The following is a 22761-nucleotide window of genomic DNA, read 5'->3' as shown; positions in this document are numbered from 1 at the left end:
CTGCTTAAAATGATGGAAGAGAATCTAGAATCAACTACTTGGGGGGAGGGGGTGTGGATTAAGTACTTTTGAGGCCAAGGAGGATTGCTTGAAACCAGGAGTTTGAGACAGTCCAGGGCAACAAGGCAAGACCCCATCTCTACAAAATATTTAAAAAACTAGCTGGACGTGGGGACAGGTGCCTGTAGTCCCAGGTACTTGAAAAGCTGAAGTGGGAGGATCGCTGGAGCCTGGGAGGTCAAGGCTGCAGTGAGCCATGATCTCACCACTGCACTCCAGCCTGGGTGACAGAGCGAGACCCTGTCTCAAAAAAGCAAAACAAAAAACTTAACTACAGTAACAACTAGCTACTCAATATTAGTTTACTCCCTCCCTATAGATTGGGGTAGGTCTAGAATTTTATTATGTTAATGAATCATACTGCCTTTCTTTTTGGATTTTTAGCATCTTCAGGATTATAACACACCTCCTGCTCCCCCACCTCTCAGAGCAGAGGATAGTCAAAAGCTATGCCTTCAGCGTTTAAAACAGGTTTTAGCCCTTTTGTATAATCTGTGAGAAAACTTGGAGTTTTATAAATCTCTGTCCCTGTTGGCTCAACACAGAGGTTTCTCTGCCCTTCTTGGGATTTTTAGTGTTGTTTTTCCCCTTTCTTTTTCTGGATATCTTGTTCTTTGTAAAATAAACAGTCCATGTTTGCACACTGCTCGGTTTTTAACCTGGTCTTTTATAGTCACTCAGATGGATACCAGTTTGTATTTTAAATGTTTTAAGATTTGTTTAATTAAAATTTGCAGGTCTTTGTTTTGTTATGTCCTCAAATTTCAGATCTAATTGTTTTTTAATTAAATATTTAAGTATGCATGATTTGGAAGATGAAGTGAAATGCAGTCATTCCTTGGTATACTCAGTCAGGGTGTTGGTTCCAGGACCCCCATGTACACCCGAATCCATGCATTTTCAAGTCCTGTAGTCGATGAAACCCATGTGTATGAAAAATTGGCCCTCTGGATACCTGGGTTTTGCATCCTGCCAATGCAGTTTTCCATCTGTGTTTAGTTGAAAAAAAAGCCACATATATGTGGACCCATGCAGTTCACACCTGTGTTGTTCAAGGGCCAAGTGTATAATTTTTTTTTTTTTTTGAGATGGAGTCTTTCACTCTGTCACCCAGGTAGGAGTACAGTGGCATGATCTCAGCTCACTGCAACTTCCCGCTCCCAGGTTCAAGTGATTCTCCTGTCTCAGCTTCCTGAGAAGATGGGATTACAGGCATCTGCCACCATGCCCAACTAATGTTTATATATTTAGTAGAGACGGGGTTTTGTCATGTTGGCCAGGCTGGTCTCAAACTTCTCATCTCAGGTGATCCATCTGCCTCGGCCTCCCAAAGTGCTGGGATTATAGGTGTCAGCCACCTTGCCTGGCCTGTATAAAGAAAATTATATCAACTTCAGTTACAACTTTGGGATTCTTTAATCATATTTTTCCTTTCCTACTTCTTAAATGAGAAGTATGCTCATACTCCCTTAAATTTTTTTTTTTTTTTTTTTTTTTTTTTTTTTTTTTTTTAATGAGACAAGATTCTTGCTTTGTTGCCAGGCGCCAGGCTGGAGTGCAGTGGCGCAATCTCGGCTCATTGCAATCTCTGCTTTCCAGTTCAAGCAATTCTCCTGCCTCAGCCTCCTGAGTAGCTGGGACTGCAGGCATACACCACCACACCCAGCTAATTTTTGTATTTTAGTAGAGACGGGGTTTCACCATGTTGGTCAGGATGGTCTCGATCTCTTGACCTCATTATCCGCCCACCTCAGCCTCCCAAAGTGCTGGGATTATAGGCATGAGCCACCATGCCCGGCACTCCCTTAAATTTTTATTTAATTTTGTTGTTATTTATTTAGAGACAGGGCATAGCTCTGTCACCCGTGTTGGAGCACAGTGTTACAGTCACAGCTCACTGCAGCCTCAAACTCCTTGGGCTCAAGCCATCCTTTTGCCTGGACCTTCCAGAGTGTTGGGATTATAGGCATGAGCTGCCTGACCAACTTCTCTCTTTTTTTTTTTGAGACGGAGTTTCGCTCTTGTTACCCAGGCTGGAGTGCAATGGCGCTATCTCGGCTCACCGCAACCTCGGCCTCTTGGGTTCAGGCAATTCTCCTGCCTCAGTCTCCCAAGTAGCTGGGACTACAGGCATGCACCACCATGCCCAGCTAATTTTTGTATTTTTAGTAGAGATGGGGTTTCACCATGTTGACCAGGATGGTCTCGATCTCTTGACCTCGTGATCCACCCGCCTCGGCCTCCCAAAGTGCTGGGATTACAGATGTGAGCCACCGCACCTGGCTGCAAAAAGTTCTTAATATAAAAGGTATACAAGTTTATATAACAAAATGTAAATAATATAGGGAAAACAAAAGAAAAAAACCCAAGTGTTCCTTCTCTCCCTCAGTTTCCCCTTGTGGCCACTTAATATTTTTTAACAGATAGGTTTATATCTTTACTTGATTTTAAAAAGTTTTTATACAGTTATTGACTTCATACATTCTAAGACAAGTTCTCTTCCTCCCCCAATTCAGTTTTTCTGAGAGTAGCTACTTGCTGGTGTTAGTGTGGATGCGCCCCATGCCCTATGTTGACTCCATTGATGTGTACAGTCACAGACACAAGTTCAGTGTGGTATAGCAGAGTGGGTATTGACTGGAGCCAAACTACCTGTTCTATGATCCAGCCTGGTTCATATTTGTAAAGTACTTAGAATAATACCTTGCATGTGGTAAATAATGTGATGTTAATTTTTAACAGTCTGGTGTTACTTATTTTTTTGAGATGGAGTCTTAGTCTGTTGCCCAGGCCAGAGTGCAATGGCGCAATCTCAGCTCACTGCAACCTCCGTCTCCCAGGTTCAAGCGGTTTTCCTGCCTCAGCCTCCCGAGTAGCTGGGATTACAGGCTAATTTTTGTACTTTTAGTAGAGACAGGGTTTCACCATGTTGGTCAGGCTGGTCTCTAACTCCTGACCTCAGGTAATCCGCCCACCTTGGCCTCCCAAAGTGCTGGGATTACAGGCGTGAGCCATTGCGCCCGGCCGATTTGGTGTTATTTTTAAACCAAAAATAGGATCATAATGTACACATTGTTTGCAGTTTGCTTTTTAAAAAATTTTGCTTTGTGAACTTCTTTCCAAATCTATCAGCACACAGACCTAATTGCTCTTAGTAGCTGTGTGGTATTTCATACTATGAATATGTGATGATTCATTCTCCTATTTATGGACATTTTAATTGTGTCCAGTTGTTTACTATTACAGATAATGCTGCAGTAAACATTCTCTTATATGTCTTTATGCATTCTTGCTAGCGTTTGTGTAAGATAAATTTCCAGAACTAGACGTTGAATGAGCACACTTAAAATTTTACTAGGTTATCTGGCCATGGTGGCTTGACTATAGTCCAAGCTAGTCAGGAGGATGAGATAGGAGGATCTCTTGAGCTGAAGAGTTTGAGGCTGCAGTAACATATGGTTGTGCCATTGTACTCCAGCGTAGGCAATAGAGCAAGACCCTATCTCTGGAAAAAAAAGTTTTAGGAGGAATTACCAAGTTGCATTGTTTTTAAAAGGCCTTGCAGGTTCTACTAACACTGATGGTGTATGAAATTGCTCAGTTCCCAACATTTTTTTCTGCTCTGGATATTATCTGTCGTTAGTTTTTTTTAAATCCAGTTAAGTAAAAGTATCATTTTAAAAAATTTGGTGATTAAGCATATGCTTATCTTTTTTTTTCTGTCACCCAGGCTGGAGTACAGTGGCGCAATCCCAGCTCATTGTAACTTCTGCTTCCTGGGTTCAAGTGATTGCTCTGCCCCAGCCTCCCGAGTAGCTGAGATTACAGGCACGTGCCATCATGCCCAGCTAAATTTTGTATTTTTTTTGTAGAGATGTGTTTCACCATGTTGATCAGGCTAGTCTCGAACTCCTGACCTTGTCATCTGCCCACCTTGGCCTCCCAAAGGGCTGATTACAGGCGTGAGCCACCATACCCGGCCTGTCTCCTATTCTTAATCACTTGAAGTCTTTATAGCATGGCTTAGTTTTCTCTTGGATTGTGTGTTCTTTTCTAACTGGAGTTTTTTATATTATGGATATTAATGTTTTGTTGATGATAATTTTTCTCGCATTGTTGTGGTCTTTCACCTTTGTCTACAGTGTTTTCTTGTTTGTTTTAAGAGAGGGTCTCACTGTCTGTTTCTTTATGGCTTCTTTGTTCCTAGAAAGTTTTACACTTCCTTCAAGGTTTAAATAATACCCTTCTATAGTTTCTTTGGTATTTTAAAGTTTGTTTTAATTTCCTTTTTTTTTTTTTTGAGACGGAGTTTTGCTCTTGTTGCCCAGGCTGGAGTGCAATGGCGCAATCTCGGCTCACCACAACCTCCGCCTCCTGGGTTCAGGCAATCCTCCTGCCTCAGCCTCCTGAGTAGCTGGGATTACAGGCACATGCCACCATGCCCAGCTAATTTTTTGTATTTTTAGTAGAGACGGAGTTTCACCATGTTGACCAGGATGGTCTCGATCTCTTGACCTCGTGATCCACCCGCCTTGGCCTCCCAAAGTGCTGGGATTACAGGCTTGAGCCACCGCGCCCGGCAGTTTGTTTTAATTTCTAACCCCATGTATAGTAAATGTGTGCAGAGGGTTGAGTTAAACATATGTCAGTTCTTGGCACATTTTAACATCCTTGATTGCTGGAATGTTCCTCTCTCATGTTTGTTGGTTTTATTTTTGTCCAGTCTAGACTTTTAAGATAACCAGAAGCTTTAGGGCACCAGAAACTTTTTTTTTTTTTTAAAACAGATTTATTGTATAATTTATATACCATAAATTGTATTCACCCATTATAAATTTAGTGATTTTTAGTAAACTTAGAAGTGTTCACCCAATCCAGTTTTTGTGTTTTTGTTTTTTTAACATCCAGGATATACACTGGACCACTCCCCTTGTTTTTAAAGATAAATATTTCATATTAGAGTAGTTTTATTAATAGAGTAATAGAAAAGTTGCAGTTGTAGTACGTTGGATTTCTGTATACCACGGCACTCAGTTTTCCCTTTTTTTTTTTTTCTTCTTGAGGCAAGGTCTCACTGTGTTGCCCAGGCTGGAGTGCATTGGTGCAATCATAGCTCACTACAGGCTTGACTGCTGGGCTTAAGTGGTCCTCCCACCTCAGCCTCCCAAGCAGCTGCGACTACAGGCACATGACACCATGCCTGGCTGACTTTTTTTCTTTTTTTTTTTTTTTTTTTTTTTTGAGACGGAGTTTCGCTCTTGTTACCCAGGCTGGAGTGCAATGGCGCGATCTCGGCTCACCGCAACCTCCGCCTCCTGGGCTCAGGCAATTCTCCTGCCTCAGCCTCCTGAGTAGCTGGGATTACAGGCATGTGCCACCATGCCCAGCTAATTTTTTGTATCTTTAGTAGAGACGGGGTTTCACCATGTTGACCAGGATGGTCTCGATCTCTTGACCTCGTGATCCACCCGCCTCAGCCTCCCAAAGTGCTGGGATTACAGGCTTGAGCCACCGCACCCGGCTGACTTTTTTTCTTTAAGTAGAGACAGGGTTCGCTATGTTGCTCATGCTGGTCTCGAACTCCTGAACTCATGCACTTCTCCTGCCTTGGCCTCCCAAAGTGCTGGGATTACAGGCGTGAGCCACTGCACATGGTGCAGCTAGTTTTCCCTGTTGTTAACATCCTGCATTAGTATGGTGCATTTGTCACCACTAATGGACCAATATTGATATTTACTATTAAGCAAATGTCATAATTTTATTCAGATTGATAAGCTTGTTTTTGATTGTAGTATGAGATAAACACTAACTTAATTTTGTTCCTGAGTGGTCAACTTGAACACTGAAATTGTGTTTATGGAAATTTTACATCTTTTGGTGAAAGTCAAGTCTTGATTTTCTTCCTGTTTTGAACACATTTTGGCCAGAATAATTGTGTAAAAGGGGGCTATTGGCTGGGCACAGTGGCTCACGCCTGTAATCCTAGCACTTTGGAAGGCTGAGGAGGATGGATTGCCTGGCCTTAGGAGTTTGAGACTAGCCTGGGCAACATAGTGAAACCCTGTCTCTACTAAAATACAAAAAATTAGCTGGGTGTGGCAGTGTGCGCCTGTAATCCCAGCTACTTGGGAGGCTGATAGGAGAATCACTTGAACCTGGGAGGCGGAGGTTGCAGTGAGCTGAGATTGTGCCACTGCACTCCAGCCTGGGCACCAGAGTGAGACTCTATTTCAAAAAAAAAAAAAAAAAAAAAAAAGGTGGGGGGGGTGGCTATTAAGCCATTTTCTTACAGTAAGTATATGATAATATATTTTCTTACAGTAAGTATATGATAATATTTTTAGAGAATTGAGAAAATTGATGTTGAAGTTAAGTTTGCTTTTATATTAATAGAAAGCATTTTCATCCACATGCCTGGGGTCACATATGGGTGACAAAGCCAGGATTAGAACCCTAATTGAGCATTTCCATATCAACAGATTCTTAGGAAAAACCTTAGTGAGTACCTTTTTTTTTTTTTTGCCCTTCTCCTGATTATATCCTTTTTTTTTTTTTTAATTATTATTATTTTTTGAGATGGAGTCTCACTCTGTCACCCAGGCTGGAGTGCAGTGGTGCAGTCTTGGCTTACTGCAACCTCTGCCTCCTAGCTTCAAGCAGTTCTCCTGCCTCAGTCTCCCGAGTAGCTGGGACTACAGGCATGTGCCATCACACCAAATTTTTGTATTTTTAGTAGAGATGGGGTTTTGCCATGTTGGCCAGGCTGGTCTCGAACTCCTAACCTCAGGTGATCTACCTGCCTTGGCCTCCCACAGTGCTGGGATTACAGGTGTGAGTCACCATGCCCGGCCAATGATTACCTTTTTAAAAACTGGGCTTTAAGACTGAGTGCAATGGCTGACCCTTGTGATCCCAGCACTTTGAGAGGCTGAGGTGCATGGATCACTTGAGGTCAGGAGTTCAAGATCAGCCTGGCCAGTATGGTGAAACCCTGTCTCTACTGAAAATATAAAAATTAGCTGGGCATGGTGGCATACGTCTGTATTCCCAGCTACTTTGGAGGCTGAAGTGGGAATTCACTTGAACCTGAGAGGTGGAGGTTGCAGTGAGCCCCGAGATGTACACTTCAGCCTGGTTTACAAAGTGAGACTTTGTCTCAAAAGCAAACAAAAAAACTGGACTTTAGGTGCACAGAAGTAGATTACTTCAATTCTTGGCTTATGACATTCTCACCTTTATTTAATCCATGCATAGCATTCCTGGTACATTTATTGTTTCATAATGAACACCTACAGATCATCGGCCAAGCTCACCTAATAATTACATCACTAAGTTACATTTCTCTCTACATTTTTTACTCTCTGATCTACTTGTTTCTACCTGCTCCCAAAGGTAGCCTATCTAGAATTTTGAGTTTATCATAATTTGCTTTTTAAAAAGTTTTTACCTACATATATGAATACCTTAGCAATATGTGAATTTGTTTCATGTGTATTTTAACTTTGTAGAAGGTGTACCTGCATGTAGTATCTTGGCATTGGCCTTTTTATTTAGAGTTAGATTATAGATTAATATATGTTGACGGAGCTGAAGTCCATCTGATGTCGCCATTGTCTGGTCCTCTATTTTATAACATTTCATAGCAGTTTATCCAGTTTCTTTTTAATGGGGGTTTGGATTATTAAGACCATTAAAAATGCCAGGAACATTTTTATTTTATTTTATTTTATTTTATTTTATTTTGATGCAGAGTCTCGCTCTGTTGCCGGGGCTGGAGTGCAGGGCCTGATCTTGGCTTGCTGCAGCCTGCGCCTCCTGGGTTCAAGTGACTCTCCCACCTTAGCCTCCCAAGTAACTGGGATTACAGGTATATGCCACCACACCTGGCTAACTTTTGTCTGTTTAGTAGAGGCAGGCTTTCACCGTGTTGGCCAGGCTGGTCTCGAACTCCTGAGCTCAGGTGATCTACTCCACCTCAACCTTCCAGAGTGCTGGGATTACAGGCATGAGCCATCCTACGTATACTTGTGAATATTTCTCTTGGCTGTATACCTAAGAGTTCTAGGGTATAGCATTTGTGAATGTACATTTCTATAAGACAATGCCAAATTGTTTTCCAACTTTTACCCATATACAAACTAAACCAGCAACTCTTGGTGTGGTGTTAGACTTTATGTTTGCCAATCAAACGTGTAAAAGTGTATCACTGTTGTCTTGGTTTATATTTCTTCTGAACATGTCATGTTTTTGTTTTGTTTTGTTTTGTTTGTTTTTTTTTTTTTTTGAGACGGAGTTTCGCTCTTGTTACCCAGGCTGGAGTGCAATGGCGCGATCTCAGCTCACCGCAACCTCCGCCTCCTGGGTTCAGGCAATTCTTCTGCCTCAGCCTCCTGAGTAGCTGGGATTACAGGCATGCGCCACCATGCCCAGCTAATGTTTTTGTATTTTTAGTAGAGACGGGGTTTCACCATGTTGACCGGGATGGTCTCGATCTCTTGACCTCGTGATCCACCCGCCTCAGCCTCCCAAAGTGCTGGGATTACAGGTTTGAGCCACCGAGCCCGGCCTAACATGTCATGTTTATTGGCCTAATGTGTTTTCTACTTTTTACCTTTGGCAATTGCTAAGGTGGCAAAACTCAACCAGTTTCTCTGATACTCTTGATTTTTATAAGAGTTTTGATGGGGTAAAGGTCAACTTTTTATATGAGGCATAGTTCTGAGGAAGTGTAGTCTATTGCGTGATCATTAGTGTCCTTTTTGCAAATGACTAACCCTTTATAGATAAGACAAGCCCAAAGTGCCTGCTCTCCTTTAGTTAGGGAAAGATGTGTTCCTTTCCTTTCCCGTTGTGTTGATGGTATGATAGAGGCCTTTCTCAGGGCTGAGAATCAACTAATGTTTCTATTGTAATAAAAGTAGATGCCCTCAGCTGTTCTCATGCCAAGTGAACCTTCTCACTGTTGCTCTAGGTTAGTTTCCCACACCTAGGCCAGAAAACCAGGCATTGCCAACTTTGTGCACCACTGCAGGCAAAGGACCCTTTACTTGTAGGTCTTTATAAGGTACAAGTGGTCTGCAACATAGAATAGAATTGTATCTACATCAGTGGTTCTCAAACTTTTGCAAGCAGCAGAATCACCTGGAGGGTTCATTGAAACAACGCACTCTCTCCCACACTGGAGTTTATGATGTACTAGGTCTGGGTGGGGCCTATGTCGATAATGTTAATGTAGCTGGTCTGGGGACCATATTTTGAGAACCACTGTTTTATAGATTGAAGCTGCAACCGTTAAACTGCAAGCGAGTTATTATTACATCAAGGCACACTTGGAAAATGATAACTTAGTACAAGATACTGGAGTAAACTGAGGGGGATCTGGAACTGCAGATGATAACTGGCTCACAGGCTGGGAACCAAAGACATTTCATACCACCTGGCACACCTGTTGAGAAACTCTGGCATGAGGTCCAGGTATATTAAACTAACAGTCTTCGCAGGGATTTTCGTTTAAGTAAGCGGCCTTGAATGAGATCATTGATAAGCCTCACTCACTGAGTACAAGTTTTTTCTACCTCATCCCCTTCCAAAGCTCTAATAATTCATTGACTCTTAGGGAATTTCAGAATTTACCTTTGCTGGTGTCAACCTAAAGATGACACAATTATAAATTGAGAAAGGATCTCTAGCTGTGAAAGGAAAAAAAAAATAGAAAGTAGACTTTATTTCTTGTAAAGGCCTACAACCTGCAAGGTGGCCATCCTTGACAGGCTTGGAAGCATAGCTTCTGGCAGAGACTGAAAGGCACTTAGAAGGAGTTGGGACAAGAGCTTAATGCTGAACAGGTTGGCTGCACATTCCTATTCAACAGGTTACAGGAGGAGGAGCTGTGAATATTCATGAAAGGGATCCTGATGCATGCACACTGAACAAACATTCATATTGCATGCCTCTCCTGTTCACTTGGGGGTGGGGACTTAACATTTAAATGTATTACAATTAGGCCCTGTACATCAAAAGGTGAAGCAGGAACACAAGGCACACACATGCAGCCTCTGCAGGCTGGCCAGAGCCAGTCCACGGCTGCTAGTCTCTTATCAGGAGAAGGTTACTGAAATCAGTCTCTTGTCCAGTCAAAGCTGTATGGCTTGCGGAACAGGGGTCAGATTAGTATCTGCTGGTGGATGAGCTGCAGTTTTCTTTTTGTAAGTTGTTCATGTTTGTGGGTACATAGTAGGCATGTGCAGTTGCTTTAATCTTGCTTATCTCGAGGCCAGTGCTTGTTTGGCTGCTGGAGAAAAAGAGAAACCTTAGGGTGGTGAGAACATAGTGTATGATTAGAACAAATGTAGGAGTGTGTGATTTAACCCTTGCCTGGCATGGCCTTAGGTCTTGTTTATAATTTGGTGTTTTATTGCCACAAAGGGTCTATTTCTGTCAATCTTTTTTTTTTTTTTTTTTTTTTTTTTTTTTGAGACGGAGTTTTGCTCTTGTTACCCAGGCTGGAGTGCAATGGCGCGCAACCTCCGCCTCCTGGGTTCAAGCAATTCTCCTGCCTCAGCCTCCTGAGTAGCTGGGACTACAGGCACGCACCACCATGCCCAGCTAATGTTTTGTATTTTTAGTAGAGACGGGGTTTCACCATGTTGACCAGGATGGTCTTGATCTCTCGACCTCGTGATCCACCCACCTCGGCCTCCCAAAGTGCTGGGATTACAGGCTTGAGCCACTGCGCCTGGCTATTTCTGTCAATCTTAATGATCTCTGTGTTAACAATAATGCTGGTCAGTTGTGTCTAAACTGCAAAAGGGAGAGAGTAAATGAGTTGTGTCTGACCTCACGTTCTGTCATGGCCAGGAGCTCAGTTAAGATTTCTCTGGGGTACTCTTGGCCAAAAGGGAGGCTTCTCGGTTGGGGGATTAGGATTTTATTTATAGTTCTCATTGGTCTATATTATTACTATTTCTTTGGACAGTGTGCAGTTGGGTAGGAGGCAGTTTGTTTCCTAAGTCCTGAGTGCCATCTCAGCAAGGTAAAATAACCAGACTTGTTCAAACCTGGTCCACAATCTCTTTGTGAGATTAGCAGACGAGGGACCATTTGCCTTCAAGTGACCAAAGGTGGAAAAAAGTCTCAGAGAACTTTCCAGAGTTGATTTTGAGCTTTCATTGTGGGGAGTATGTGAGGGTGTAAAATATCAGAAAACAGGAAAAACGAGTTGGACCACTTACTGTTGAGAACCTGCAGTACGAGGGCATAGGGCTAATGGAGGGTGGAATGGGCAGGTTGTAAACCTGGAGATAATCCTTGAGATTAAGATGCTCCTCCCTCTGATGCCTGAGGTTATTTCTCCACTTTAATCACCCAGCTGGGAAAACCATACTCTTTCCCTTTTGAGGGAGGCGTTCCTCAATGCTGACCTAAACAAAGGCACCTGGTGACTGAAACGTACTCATAATAATTTTGCATCAATAGCTGCTCTTAGAAAGTTAAACTAATAAGCAAGTAAAATTCTTCAAAATGGCGAGGAGTTTAAGGAAATGAGAATGGTCTCCTTTGTTACAAAGACTGGTCTCAAAATACCCAGCCAAGATGGGTACTTTAAGCCATGTTTGAATTCTTGAGGTGGCAGTTTGTTATGCCAGGAAGAGCTGGGCTTTGGAGCTAGGTGGACCAGGGTTCAAATCTCCCCTCTGCTACTTTCCTTCTCTGTGACTTTGAGCAAGTTAATTTAACCGTGGAGGCTCAATTTTCTCATCTGAAAATAGAGATAATTGCATCTCACTTGGTGGTGGTGAGAATAAACAAAGTCAGGTTTGCCTGGCACAATACTAAATACTCAACAGGTGAACTTCCTTTTCCTTTGTAGAGGTAGATGGCTTTTGTCACGTTGCTAGACCACATGGATACAGGTTTAGCCTGACTCGTCTATGTGTGAACCAGGGATGAAATTAGGGTGAGGAGAAAAAGGAGTATTAGCTATCATTGCAATTTTTTGCTTTTACTAACTCCAAATGAAAAATGAAATTGATTTAAGTGGGGATAAATGTTTTTCCTAATCTTTGTTTTCGAGGAGAGAAGAGTTTCTTTTCATAGTAATCTAGAACATTCATTCTTGGCCTTCTTATTCCTTCTCTGACTTCAGGGAGTCAGGGTGGGGAAGGTGAGACCAACATGATGGTGTAGATCCATCTTAGTCTCAGGTGAGGAAGAATCATGGCAGGTATTTGGAGAAGAGCACCTGGGATGCCCAAGGAGGGGGGCGGAGGGGCGGGGTTAGGATGTCTTCATTAACTCTCCAAGGATTGTTAGATGTTATTTGTCACAAAGATTTTTTTTTCCACAGGTGACATAATCTAAAGACTTCTAATGAATACAATTAAACTTTGAATAAAAATTTATCCTCATAATTACCTCTTGTGAAGAACTTTTGATATTATATTTCGGAAACACCTTAAATTCTTTCTTGATTAGAATAAGAATCTTAAAACTTCCCTGCATATCCCCTAAATTAATAATTCATATTCCTTAAGCATGTCCAGTGGCCGGGCGCGGTGGCTCAAGCCTGTAATCCCAGCACTTTGGGAGGCCGAGGCGGGTGGATCACGAGGTCGAGAGATCGAGACCATCCTGGTCAACATGGTGAAACCTCGTCTCTACTAAAAATACAAAAAACTAGCTGGGCGTGGTGGCACGTGCCTGTAATCCCAGCTACTTAGGAGGCTGAGGCAGGAGAATTGACTGAGCCCAGGAGGCGGAGGTTGCGGTGAGCCGAGATCGCGCCATTGCACTCCAGCCTGGGTAACAAGAGCGAAACTCCGTCTCAAAAAAAAAAAAAAAAGCATGTCCGGTGTGAGTGCTTGTCCTTTCTGAATTTCATTTCAAGAGTAAGTCTGAGTTACTTTTTTTTTTTTTTTTTTTCTGAGATGGAGTTTGTTGCCCAGGCTAGAGTGCAGTGGTGGATCTCAGCTCATTGTAACCTCTGTTTCCCGGGTTCAAGCAATTCTCCTGCCTCAGCCTCCAGAGTAGCTGTGATTACAGGCATGCGTCACCATGTCTGGCTACGTTTTGTATTTTTATTAGAGATGGGGTTTCACCATGTTGGCCAGGCTGGTCTAGAACTCCCGACTTCAGGTGATCCCTCCTGCCTTGGCCTCCCAAAGTGCTGGGATTACGGGCATGAGCTACTGCACCCAACCTAGACAAATCTTTAATTTGTATTTTCATCCTGCTTTCTTCTGCCCCTAATTTCTTAGAGATATCCTCAAGTTACATAAGGGAAAATTGTCACAAAGACATTTTGCTGTTAAAAATTATGCCTAGTTGTTTTTCTCAAGTTCTCAATCTTTAAAAGTGAGATGTGGTATGAGCCTGTAGTTCCAGCTTCTCAGGAGGCGGGGGCAGGAGGATCGCATGAGCCCAGGAGTTCAAGTCCAGCCTGGGTAACATAGCAAGACTTCATCTCTTAAGAAAAAAAAAAGTTACTGTGAAAATTAAAATCTTTTTTGGTAGGGCGTAGCGGCTCACGCCTATAATCCAAGCACTTTGGAGGCCAAGGCAGGTGGATCACCTGAGGTTGGGAGTTCAAGACCAGCCTGACCAACATGGTGAAACCCTGTCTTAAAAAAAATAAAAAAATCAGCCGGGCACGGTGGCTCATGCCTGTAATCCCTGCACTTTGGGAGGCTGAGGCGGGTGGATCACGAGGTCAAGAGATCAAGACCATCCTGGTTGACATGGTGAAACCCCGTCTCTACTAAAAATACAAAAATTAGCTGGGCATGGTGGCACACGCTTGTAGTCCCAGCTGCTCGGGAGGCTGGGTCAGGAGAACTGCTTGAACCCAGGAGGGGGAGGTTGCGGTGAGCCGAGATCGCACCATTGCACTCCAGCCTGGGTAACGAGCGAAACTCCGTCTCAAAAAATAAAATAAAATTAAAAATTAAAAAATTAAAAAAAATCTTTTTAAAGATAACTTTAACTACATCATTGAGTTTGATGAGCTGACTGGGGATCGTATCAGTAATAACAGTGAAATTCAGAAGTCCTTTCTCATAATAATAGGAAATATAGGTTGGAGATTCCTTGTGGAAACGAGCACCTGTTCACTTTGTATTGCCCTCAACCCCCATTCTACTTTCCTACTGTCCTTCAAAAGCTGCAGATAATGGGTTTATACTTACTTTTCATTGGTACCATTAAGTGGATTAGAGGAAAAAATATTTTAGCCTTTTTTTCAGACAAGTTGAAGTGTAAAGAGGGGAAAAAAAAACTGATCTTACTCCTTGTTTTTCAAATATATTTTCCCTTTGCCTCTAGACTCTAAGCTCCTTTTGAGGAAAAAGGATGCTGCTTATTCTTCTTTGAGTCTGGCATCACAGCTGGCTCAGGATTTAAAATATATGTGTATATGGAATGTTCCATGAATTTGGTGCCATCCTTGTGCGAGGGCCATGCTAATCTTTTCTGTATTGTTCAACTTTAGTATATGTGCTGCCGAAAGGAACCCTGCCTTGGAATTTATTATGCATGTGTATAGAAAAGGTTTAAGTAATCGAAGATCTGTGCTGGAGGGTGGAGTCAGTGGTCAAGCTAGTCCAGTTCTGCTGACGCTGAGAGATAAAGGTCAGCTCGGTGTGCCTCACTGATAAGATACTTGGGTAAACAACGTAGGAATAGAACAGTAATCAATGAGGTAATCTTTATGTAGCAAACTTGGGGCTCCTGATTTGTGCCAGACACCGTGTGGGCCTTTGTAGACTCAAAGAGGAAAGCAAGACACTGCCCGCCCTTCCATTTTCTACGTCTAGTTTCTTGGGAAAGTTGTCTAACTCCTTGAGCCACAGCTTCCTCATTTCTGAAAAAGGAAGAATATTTGCCTGTAAAGCCATGCCTACTAAAGAATCTGTCACTTCAATATTTTACTCATTGTAAGCAGTCAGATAGTGGTAGCGTAAGCCGCCCACTGCCTACTGAAGTGAGATAGGTGAACAAGCCATTGTACTGTGAGTAAGCACTTGTTCGGCAGTGCATAAGCGATCTGGTGGGAGGTTTGTATGCACAGGGGTGGGGAGATAGCACAGGTTGGTGCCTCCTCCAGGAGGGCCTTGTATGGAAGGCTTCAAGGAGGAGGTGGTGGCCCTTGAACCTGGAATCGAAGCCCAAATAAAGAATAGCTTCCAAAAGGGGAAGGGTGTTCTAGCCAGTAAGAAATCTCTGACTCTTAGACTCTGCCAAAGCTCAGGCTGGGGGGAAGAGGTGGGGCCTAGAGAAGTATAAAATGGGCTTTCATCTAAAAAAATTTTTATTTTGGCAGTCATCTTTGACTATAAAATGGGTTTTTAAGCAAAGGAAGGATTTTTAAATTCTGATGAGGTATTGGATTAAGAACAGGCCTTTGGTTTGGTGAAGCATTTGCCTGTGAAGCTTGGCAACTTCTTTTGTAAGCTTTTGTTGTAAGGAATTCTGTGGGAACCAGGAGGGCTCCCCTACCCTCCCCCCTGTGGTGGGATCTGAGCACACTCCGTGGCAACCCACCCACTGGTTTCACAGTTGCTGCCAAATTCCACTTCCAGAGGGAAATGATTCTATTCCTTTCTGACTCTGAATGTCAAACAATCAAGAATACCCTAATGTACTTTAACGGGTAGGTAAATATCTTTCTGTATGTGATGCTGCCTGGTAAGTCAAGAGAGCCCATCTCATGTTTTAAAACTTAAGACGTAAGGAATGTGTATTGCAGGAAGGTACACTGTATTGATGCTGAACCTAATTGTAAGGCTTTATAATAGCAGAATAATCCAAATAAAGGTCTTCTGTCACTTCCAAATTCTTGTAAAAATGATTTGATCAGATCCAGTGGCCTTTATTCTAAAATCCAGCATCTTTTGCATTTTTACTGTGTTTAAAGGCACTGTGGTAAATGTGATACCTTATCATCTCATTTAATCAAAATAACTTTATGTAGTAGGTAGTTTTCTCCTTTTTTTTTTTTTTTTCAGATGAAAACTGAGGCTTTATAGAATTTGTGGTTGGCAGACCTGGGGTCAGCCCAGATAATCTGATGCTGTTGCCACTCTGTGTGTGTGTGTGTGTGTGTGTGTGTGTGTGTGTGGTTGAGACACGGTCTCATTCTGTTACCCAGACTGGAGTGTAGTGGCACAGTCACAGCTCACTGCAGCCGCCACCTCTCTGGCTCAAGAGATCTTCCCACAGCCTCCTGAGTAGCTGGCACTACAGGCACATGTACCTCACCTGGCTAAAATGCCACTGATCTTATCACCAAGCTAAAGTAGTTCAACCCTTTTGAATAGCTGCTTTTTTTCACAGAAATAATTTGTAGATTTATTTTTATTTTTTTCCACACTTTATTTCTGTTCTTTTGCTTTACAACAGCTAAGTGATTCATCTAGGGTTAGCACTTGTCGGAGGTGTTTGATTTTTTTTTTTTTTTTTTTTTTTAAGAATTCCAGAGTCATTGCCGGGCGCGGTGGCTCAAGCCTGTAATCCCAGCACTTTGGGAGGCCGAGGCGGGTGGATCACGAGGTCGAGAGATCGAGACCATCCTGGTCAACATGGTGAAACCCCGTCTCTACTAAAAAAACTACAAAAAATTAGCTGGGCATGGTGGCGCGTGTCTGTAATTCCAGCTACTCAGGAGGCTGAGGCAGGAGAATTGCTTGAACCCAGGAGGCGGAGGTTGCGGTGAGCCGAGATCGCGCCATTGCACTCCAGCCTGGGTAACAAGAGCTAAACTCCGTCTCAAAAAAAAAAAAAGAATTCCAGAGTCATAGGTAATAATTTAAAGACTATTAGGTGAAATTTAAAGACTGTTGGAACTGTTGCATAAAATCTAACAGTGTTGGGAGTCTAATAGGCTATACTTTTTATACTTAAATTTTTTCTCCCAAAGGTTCTGTGGTAAGCTTTCCATGTTAATGTTGACCTAAAGGAAGAAGCTGAGGCAAAATTAATACAGAGAATGTATTTGGGCCAAGGTTGAGAACAGCTGACTGGGACATGCTTCCAAGCTGCCTTGGGGAGTGCTCCATTCCGCCTTTTTTATAAGCAAGTTTTTAAAGGCAAAAAAGGGGACAAGGAGTGGGCAGAAACAAAGTTGTTCATCAGGAATTCTCGTTGATTTATGGAAATAATGTTGATAGGTTGTTGAGCTATAGCAGGGTAGCACTGTTAGGTTAAGCAGTTTCTGGAGATAACTACATAGCTCAAGGGGAAAGTAGGACTTTAATGCCTCTCTGGCCTGATAAGCTTTAAGAAAGGGCTTGCATTCCTCAGATAAGAAGTCTCTATATATGTATTTTACATTAACAAGGCATAGTTTCTAATGCATGTTACTTCTGTAGGATGAATTCACTTACATATCAGAATGAAATAAGGAAAGTGAAAAGGGAAGGCACTGATGTTGTGTAATACATTGTGTAGGTTATTAATAATAGAGCCATTGAGAACATACATTAAGGGAGAATAAACAAATCTCTTATTAAAAGAGCAGAAGTCAGCTTTGAGCTTCTTAATTTCTTCTGTGGTTTTAACATTCCAAGTTTAGAGATGAATGGATTAAGAACCACCAGTGTGCTTTGTTCTAGATTAGTGCTTTTCCAAGCATGGTGACAGCAACATTAGCACTACCTGAGAGCTTGTCAGAAATGAAAATTCTAACCCAGACCTAGCTTAGGTTAAATGAGACTGGTCTTTCTTTTTTTTTTTTTGAGACGGAGTGTCGCTCTTGTTACCCAGGCTGGAGTGCAATGGCACTATCTCAGCTCACCGCAACCTCCGCCTCCTGGGTTCAGGCAATTCTCCTGCCTCAGCCTCCCGAGTAGCTGGGATTACAGGCACGCGCCACCATGCCCAGCTAATTTTTTTGTATATTTTATTTTATTTATTTATTTATTTTTTGAGATGGAGTTTCACTCTTGTTACCCAGGCTGGAGTGCAATGGCGCGATCTCGGCTCACCGCAACCTCTGCCTCCTGGGTTCAGGCAATTCTCCTGCCTCAGCCTCCTGAGTAGCTGGGATTACAGGCACACGCCACCATGCCCAGCTAATTTTTTGTATTTTTAGTAGAGACGGGGTTTCACCATGTTGACCAGGATGGTCTCGATCTCTCGACCTCGTGATCCACCCGCCTCGGCCTCCCAAAGTGCTGGGATTACAGGCTTGAGCCACCGCGCCTGGCTATTTTTTGTATATTTTAGTAGAGACAGGGTTTCACCATGTTGACCAGGATGGTCTCGATCTCTTGACCTCGTGATCCACCTGCCTCGGCCTCCCAAAGTGCTGGGATTACAGGCTTGAGCCACCGCACCCTGCCCATGAGACTGGTCTTTCTAATGCAGGCATGAGATAATAAGACCAGTCTTCCTAATATGGAGGTGGAAAATTGCCATAGTTAATTATTCAAACTAAATCACATTAGGATGAGAATTAGGTGATCAGATTTTTCTTCATACCTGTTTAGCAATAGCACTGTTTATATGTCTATTAAAAAATGGATTTGACTATTAACCTGTATTGATTCCCTTATTATTAGTGTTAATGACATTTAACAAGCCACGTAAATATTAGATCATGTACATAAGATAATTTTCTTCAATGTCTTCCCCCTTTTCATTACAAGATAAATAATAACTATCTCTTGGGGTTTTTTTAAGGTTAAAAATGTGTCTGCAGGCACAGAGGACATGCCTCCACCTCCATCTGACTACGTGGAAAGAGTTGACAGTCCCATGGCATACTCTTCCAATGGCAAAGTGAACGACAAGCGGTTTTATCCAGAGTCTTCCTATAAATCCACACCGTAAGTAGCAACTCAAGACTGAGTGTAAAAATGAGTATTTGCACAATTGATTTTTGTTGTTTTTTGCCTTTATCCATTAAAAAAAAAAAATCCAGCATCCTCTAGGAATGCAGTGGGAAAATAAAGAAAAAGTAAAAAAGTATCCGGCCGTGTACACAAAAACTGGATCTGGATCTTGGTATTACAACAACCTTTGCTTTGTTGATAGAGAGGTCTTTGGCTACTTGGAAGAGGGAGATGAGGAGGGTGGGGTTCTTTTTCCCTTCTAAGTTGAAAATGCTTTTCACTTGCTTGTTTAATTGAAAGGTGGGTTAGGTTCTTTCACTCTGGAAATGTGGTTCTGTTTCTAGTTTTGAAGTTTAGGTCAGGGTGAAAGGAAGTTACTGAGCAGAGGTCAGTACTGTGCTCAACCTCTTCTTTTGCCTGTAATTGTTGGATCTCATAAACAGAAGGAGGACATTGCACATTAATCAACCTTGTCCACATACATTTCTTTTAAACTAGAAGACTTCATTTGAATCCAGGAATTGCGGTATTTCATTTGCTGTGCTAGGTCCTCGGTATTGCTGGGAGATGTGAAACCTCAGTGAGCATCTGGCCTAGGGTAGGTGCCACGTGATTATTGAAGTGGTGTCTCTGGTGGAAACACTTACCCTAAAGCCCAATTTTAATTCCACCTAATGACTAGTCAGAGAAGAATATTGGAGATAATTGGTATGGACGGGGATGTAATTTTTGCTTAAGGATGATAAAGTCGGTATTTTTACATATACAGTCATGGGTTGTTTAATGACAGGGATACTGAGAAGTGTGTCTTTAGGCATTTCATCCTTGTGTGAACATTACAGTGTACTTAACACAAACCTAGATGGATAGCCTACTACAAGCCTAGGCTACATAGTATAGCTTCTTGCTTCTACGCTGCAAATGTGGACAGCATGTTAATGTACTGAATACTCTAGGCATTTGTAATACAGTGAAATATTAGTATATCTCAACACAGAAAAGGTGCAGTAAATGTAAAAGATTAAAAAGAGGGTCCGTCTTTGTAAGGCACTTGCCATAAGTGGAGCTTGCAGGACCAGAAGTTGCTCTGGGTGAGTAAGGAAGTGAGTGGTGAGTGAATGTGAAGTACGTTACTGTACACTTTAAATTTACTCAACATTTTTCTTTCTTCAATAATAAATCTTAGCTTTCTATAACTTTAATTTTTTTAGACTCTTAAAACACAATCACATGGCTAGGTGCAGTGGCTTACGCCCATAATCTTTGCTTTTTGGTAGAGAGGCTTCTGGCTGCTTGGAAGACCAGGATGAAGAGGATGGGGTTCTCTTTCGCCTCTAAGTTGAAAATGCTTCATTTCACTTGCTTGTTTAACGGAAAGGCTGGGTTGGGTTCTTTCACCCTAGGAATGTGGTTTTGCTATTTCTGCTTAATCCTCATACTTGGGGAGGCCGAGGTGGGTGGATCACCTGAGGTCAGGAGTTCAAGACCAGCCTGGCCAACATGGCGAAACCCCATCTCTACTAAAAATACAAAAATTAGCTGGGCATAGTGGTACACACCTATAATCCCAGCTACTTGAGAGACTGAGGGCAGGAGAATCACTTGACCCTGGGAGGTGGAGGTTGCATTGAGCTGAGGTCGCACCACTGTATTCCAGCCTCGGTGATAGAGTGAAATTCTGTATCAAAAAAAAAAAACCAAAAAAACACAACAACAACAACAACAACAAAATAAAACACAATCACAAAGCCTGGCACAGTGATAAACACCAGTAGTCCCAGCTAATTGGGAGGCTGAGGTGGGAGGGATCACTTGAGTCCAGGAGCTCCAATCCAGCCTGGGTAATATAGTGACACTTAAAACAACAACAACAACAATAGACAAACCACACCTACATTTTATAGACATAGAGAAATATTTTCCTTATTCTGTAAGCATTTTATTTTTTTGGTAGAGACGTGGTCTCAATCTATCACCCAGGCTGGAGTGCAGTCGTGTGATCATAGCTCACTGGAGCCTTGACCTCATGGGGTCAAGCAATCCTCCTACTTTAGTCCCCTAAGTAGCTTTGCACCACCATGTCCAGCTAATGTTCTTCTATTTTTTCGTAGAGATAGGATCTCGCTATGTTGCCCAGGCTACTCTTAAACTCCTGGGCTCAAGCGATCTGCCTGCTTCAGCTTCTCAAAGTGCTGGAATTACAGGCATGTGCCACCATGTCTGGCCACCAGGCTGTTCTTCGACTCCTGACCTGAAATGATCCTCCCGCTTTCACCCGCCTCAGCCTCCCAAAGTGCTGGGATTACAGGCGTGAGCCACTGCACCCGGCCTACTTCCAAGTTTTATCCCCAATGCATTACTCCTGATTAGTGGGCCATGATATATGAGATTTACTCTGGGTACATAGTAGTTTGAGCCTGGAAACCCATAAGATGACACCAGCAGCTGAATTAATTACAGAATTAATTTGAAGACAATAGCCTTTATTATTACCCTGGGATCGAATTTGGGAAAAGACTGGCAGTCTGACTACTCCTCAAACTCTTAGATGTTTTGTTTTGGTATTCAGACTTGATCTTGCTATTGATTTCAGTTGTGAATGATTTGGAGAAAGCACTTTGTTTTTCCTTTTTTGAGACAGAGTCTCACTCTGTCATCAGGCTGGAGTGCGGTGGTGTGCTCTCTGCTCACTGCAACATCTACCTCGAAGGTTCAAGTGATTCTCCTGCCTCATCCTCCTGAGTAGCTGGGACTACAGGCAAGTGCCACCACACCCAGTTTTTTGTTGTTTTTTTTTTTTTTAAAGTAGAGACAGGGTTTTACCATGTTGGCCAGGATGGCCTCGATCCCTTGACCTCGTGATCCACCCACCTTGGCCTCCCAAAGTGCTAGGATTAACAGGTGTGAGCCACTGCACCCAGCAAGAAAGCACATTTTCACTGTTCTTTCTTCTCTTTGGATTTTGACAAAAATTAAAGCACTTGAGACTGTTAGGGAAAAGGGTACACAAGAGAGATGCAATCCTTATAAAGGTTTTTTTTTGTTTTCCCATAATTTGTTTGAGACGGTATTTCACTTTGTTGCCCAGACCTACAGTTCAGTGGTGTGATCACGTCTCACTGTGACCTTGAACTCCCGGGCTCAAGCAGTCCTCTTGCCTCATAGCTCACTTTAGCTAGGTCCACAGGTGTGTGCCACTATGCCTGGCTAATTTTTTATTTTTATTTTTTATTTTATTTATTTTTTTTTTTTTGAGACAGAGTTTCACTCTCCTTACCCAGGCTGGAGTGCAATGGCGCGATCTCGGCTCACCGCAACCTCCGCCTCCTGGGCTCAGGCAATTCTCCTGCCTCAGCCTCCTGAGTAGCTGGGATTACAGGCACGTGCCACCATGCCCAGCTAATTTTTTGTACTTTTAGTAGAGACAGGGTTTCACCATGTTGACCAGGATGGTCTCGATCTCTTGACCTCGTGATCCACCCGCCTCGGCCTCCCAAAGTGCTGGGATTACAGGCTTGAGCCACCGCGCCCGGCTTATTTTTATTTTTGTAGAGAAGGGGGATCTTGCTTTGTTGCCCAGGATAGTCTCGAACTCCTGGCCTTAAGTGATCTTCCTGCCTCAGCCTCTAAAAGTTTTAAGCTATGATTTGCAGAACATTTTTTTCCTCTTCTTTTTCATGTCAGACAGGTAATGTGCAAATATTGTAACAAGATCTGAGGGTGGCACATTTCACACGTGTGTGAACACCCAATCTTCACGCCCATGAACTATAAAAGGGCCAATCTGCAGAACTTTCATACATGCAAAATATCTATCTATAGTATGTCTTGTCACCAGCTGTGCCTCTAAATTGTAAGGCTTTTATGGTTCCAC

The 22761-nt window shown here is 42.6% G+C and overlaps 1 protein-coding gene and 2 non-coding genes across 6 annotated transcripts in view; 1 reads left to right on the top strand and 2 right to left on the bottom strand.

Annotated features, from left to right (window-relative positions):
* The window catches only part of OCLN (occludin), a 70469-nt gene that overhangs the window by 25743 nt on the left and 21965 nt on the right, over positions 1-22761 (top strand). For all 4 annotated transcript variants that reach the window (XM_039468220.2, XM_039468224.2, XM_039468217.2 and 1 more), the window contains exon 5: positions 18736-18881. In XM_039468220.2, the coding sequence (XP_039324154.1) occupies positions 18736-18881 (146 nt within the window). The remainder of the gene's footprint in view (positions 1-18735; positions 18882-22761) is intronic.
* Positions 14457-14567, bottom strand: LOC120365690 (U6 spliceosomal RNA). The gene has a single exon (XR_005580572.1). It is a non-coding gene; the product is annotated as a U6 spliceosomal RNA (small nuclear RNA).
* On the bottom strand, positions 22566-22667 carry LOC120365901 (small nucleolar RNA U13). The gene has a single exon (XR_005580731.1). It is a non-coding gene; the product is annotated as a small nucleolar RNA U13 (small nucleolar RNA).

Source organism: Saimiri boliviensis, chromosome 1, assembly GCF_048565385.1.
Source record: "Saimiri boliviensis isolate mSaiBol1 chromosome 1, mSaiBol1.pri, whole genome shotgun sequence".
Classification (NCBI taxonomy): Eukaryota; Metazoa; Chordata; class Mammalia; order Primates; family Cebidae; genus Saimiri; species Saimiri boliviensis.
Note: the sequence above shows the minus strand (reverse complement) of the source record. Positions and strands in the feature narration are given on the sequence as shown.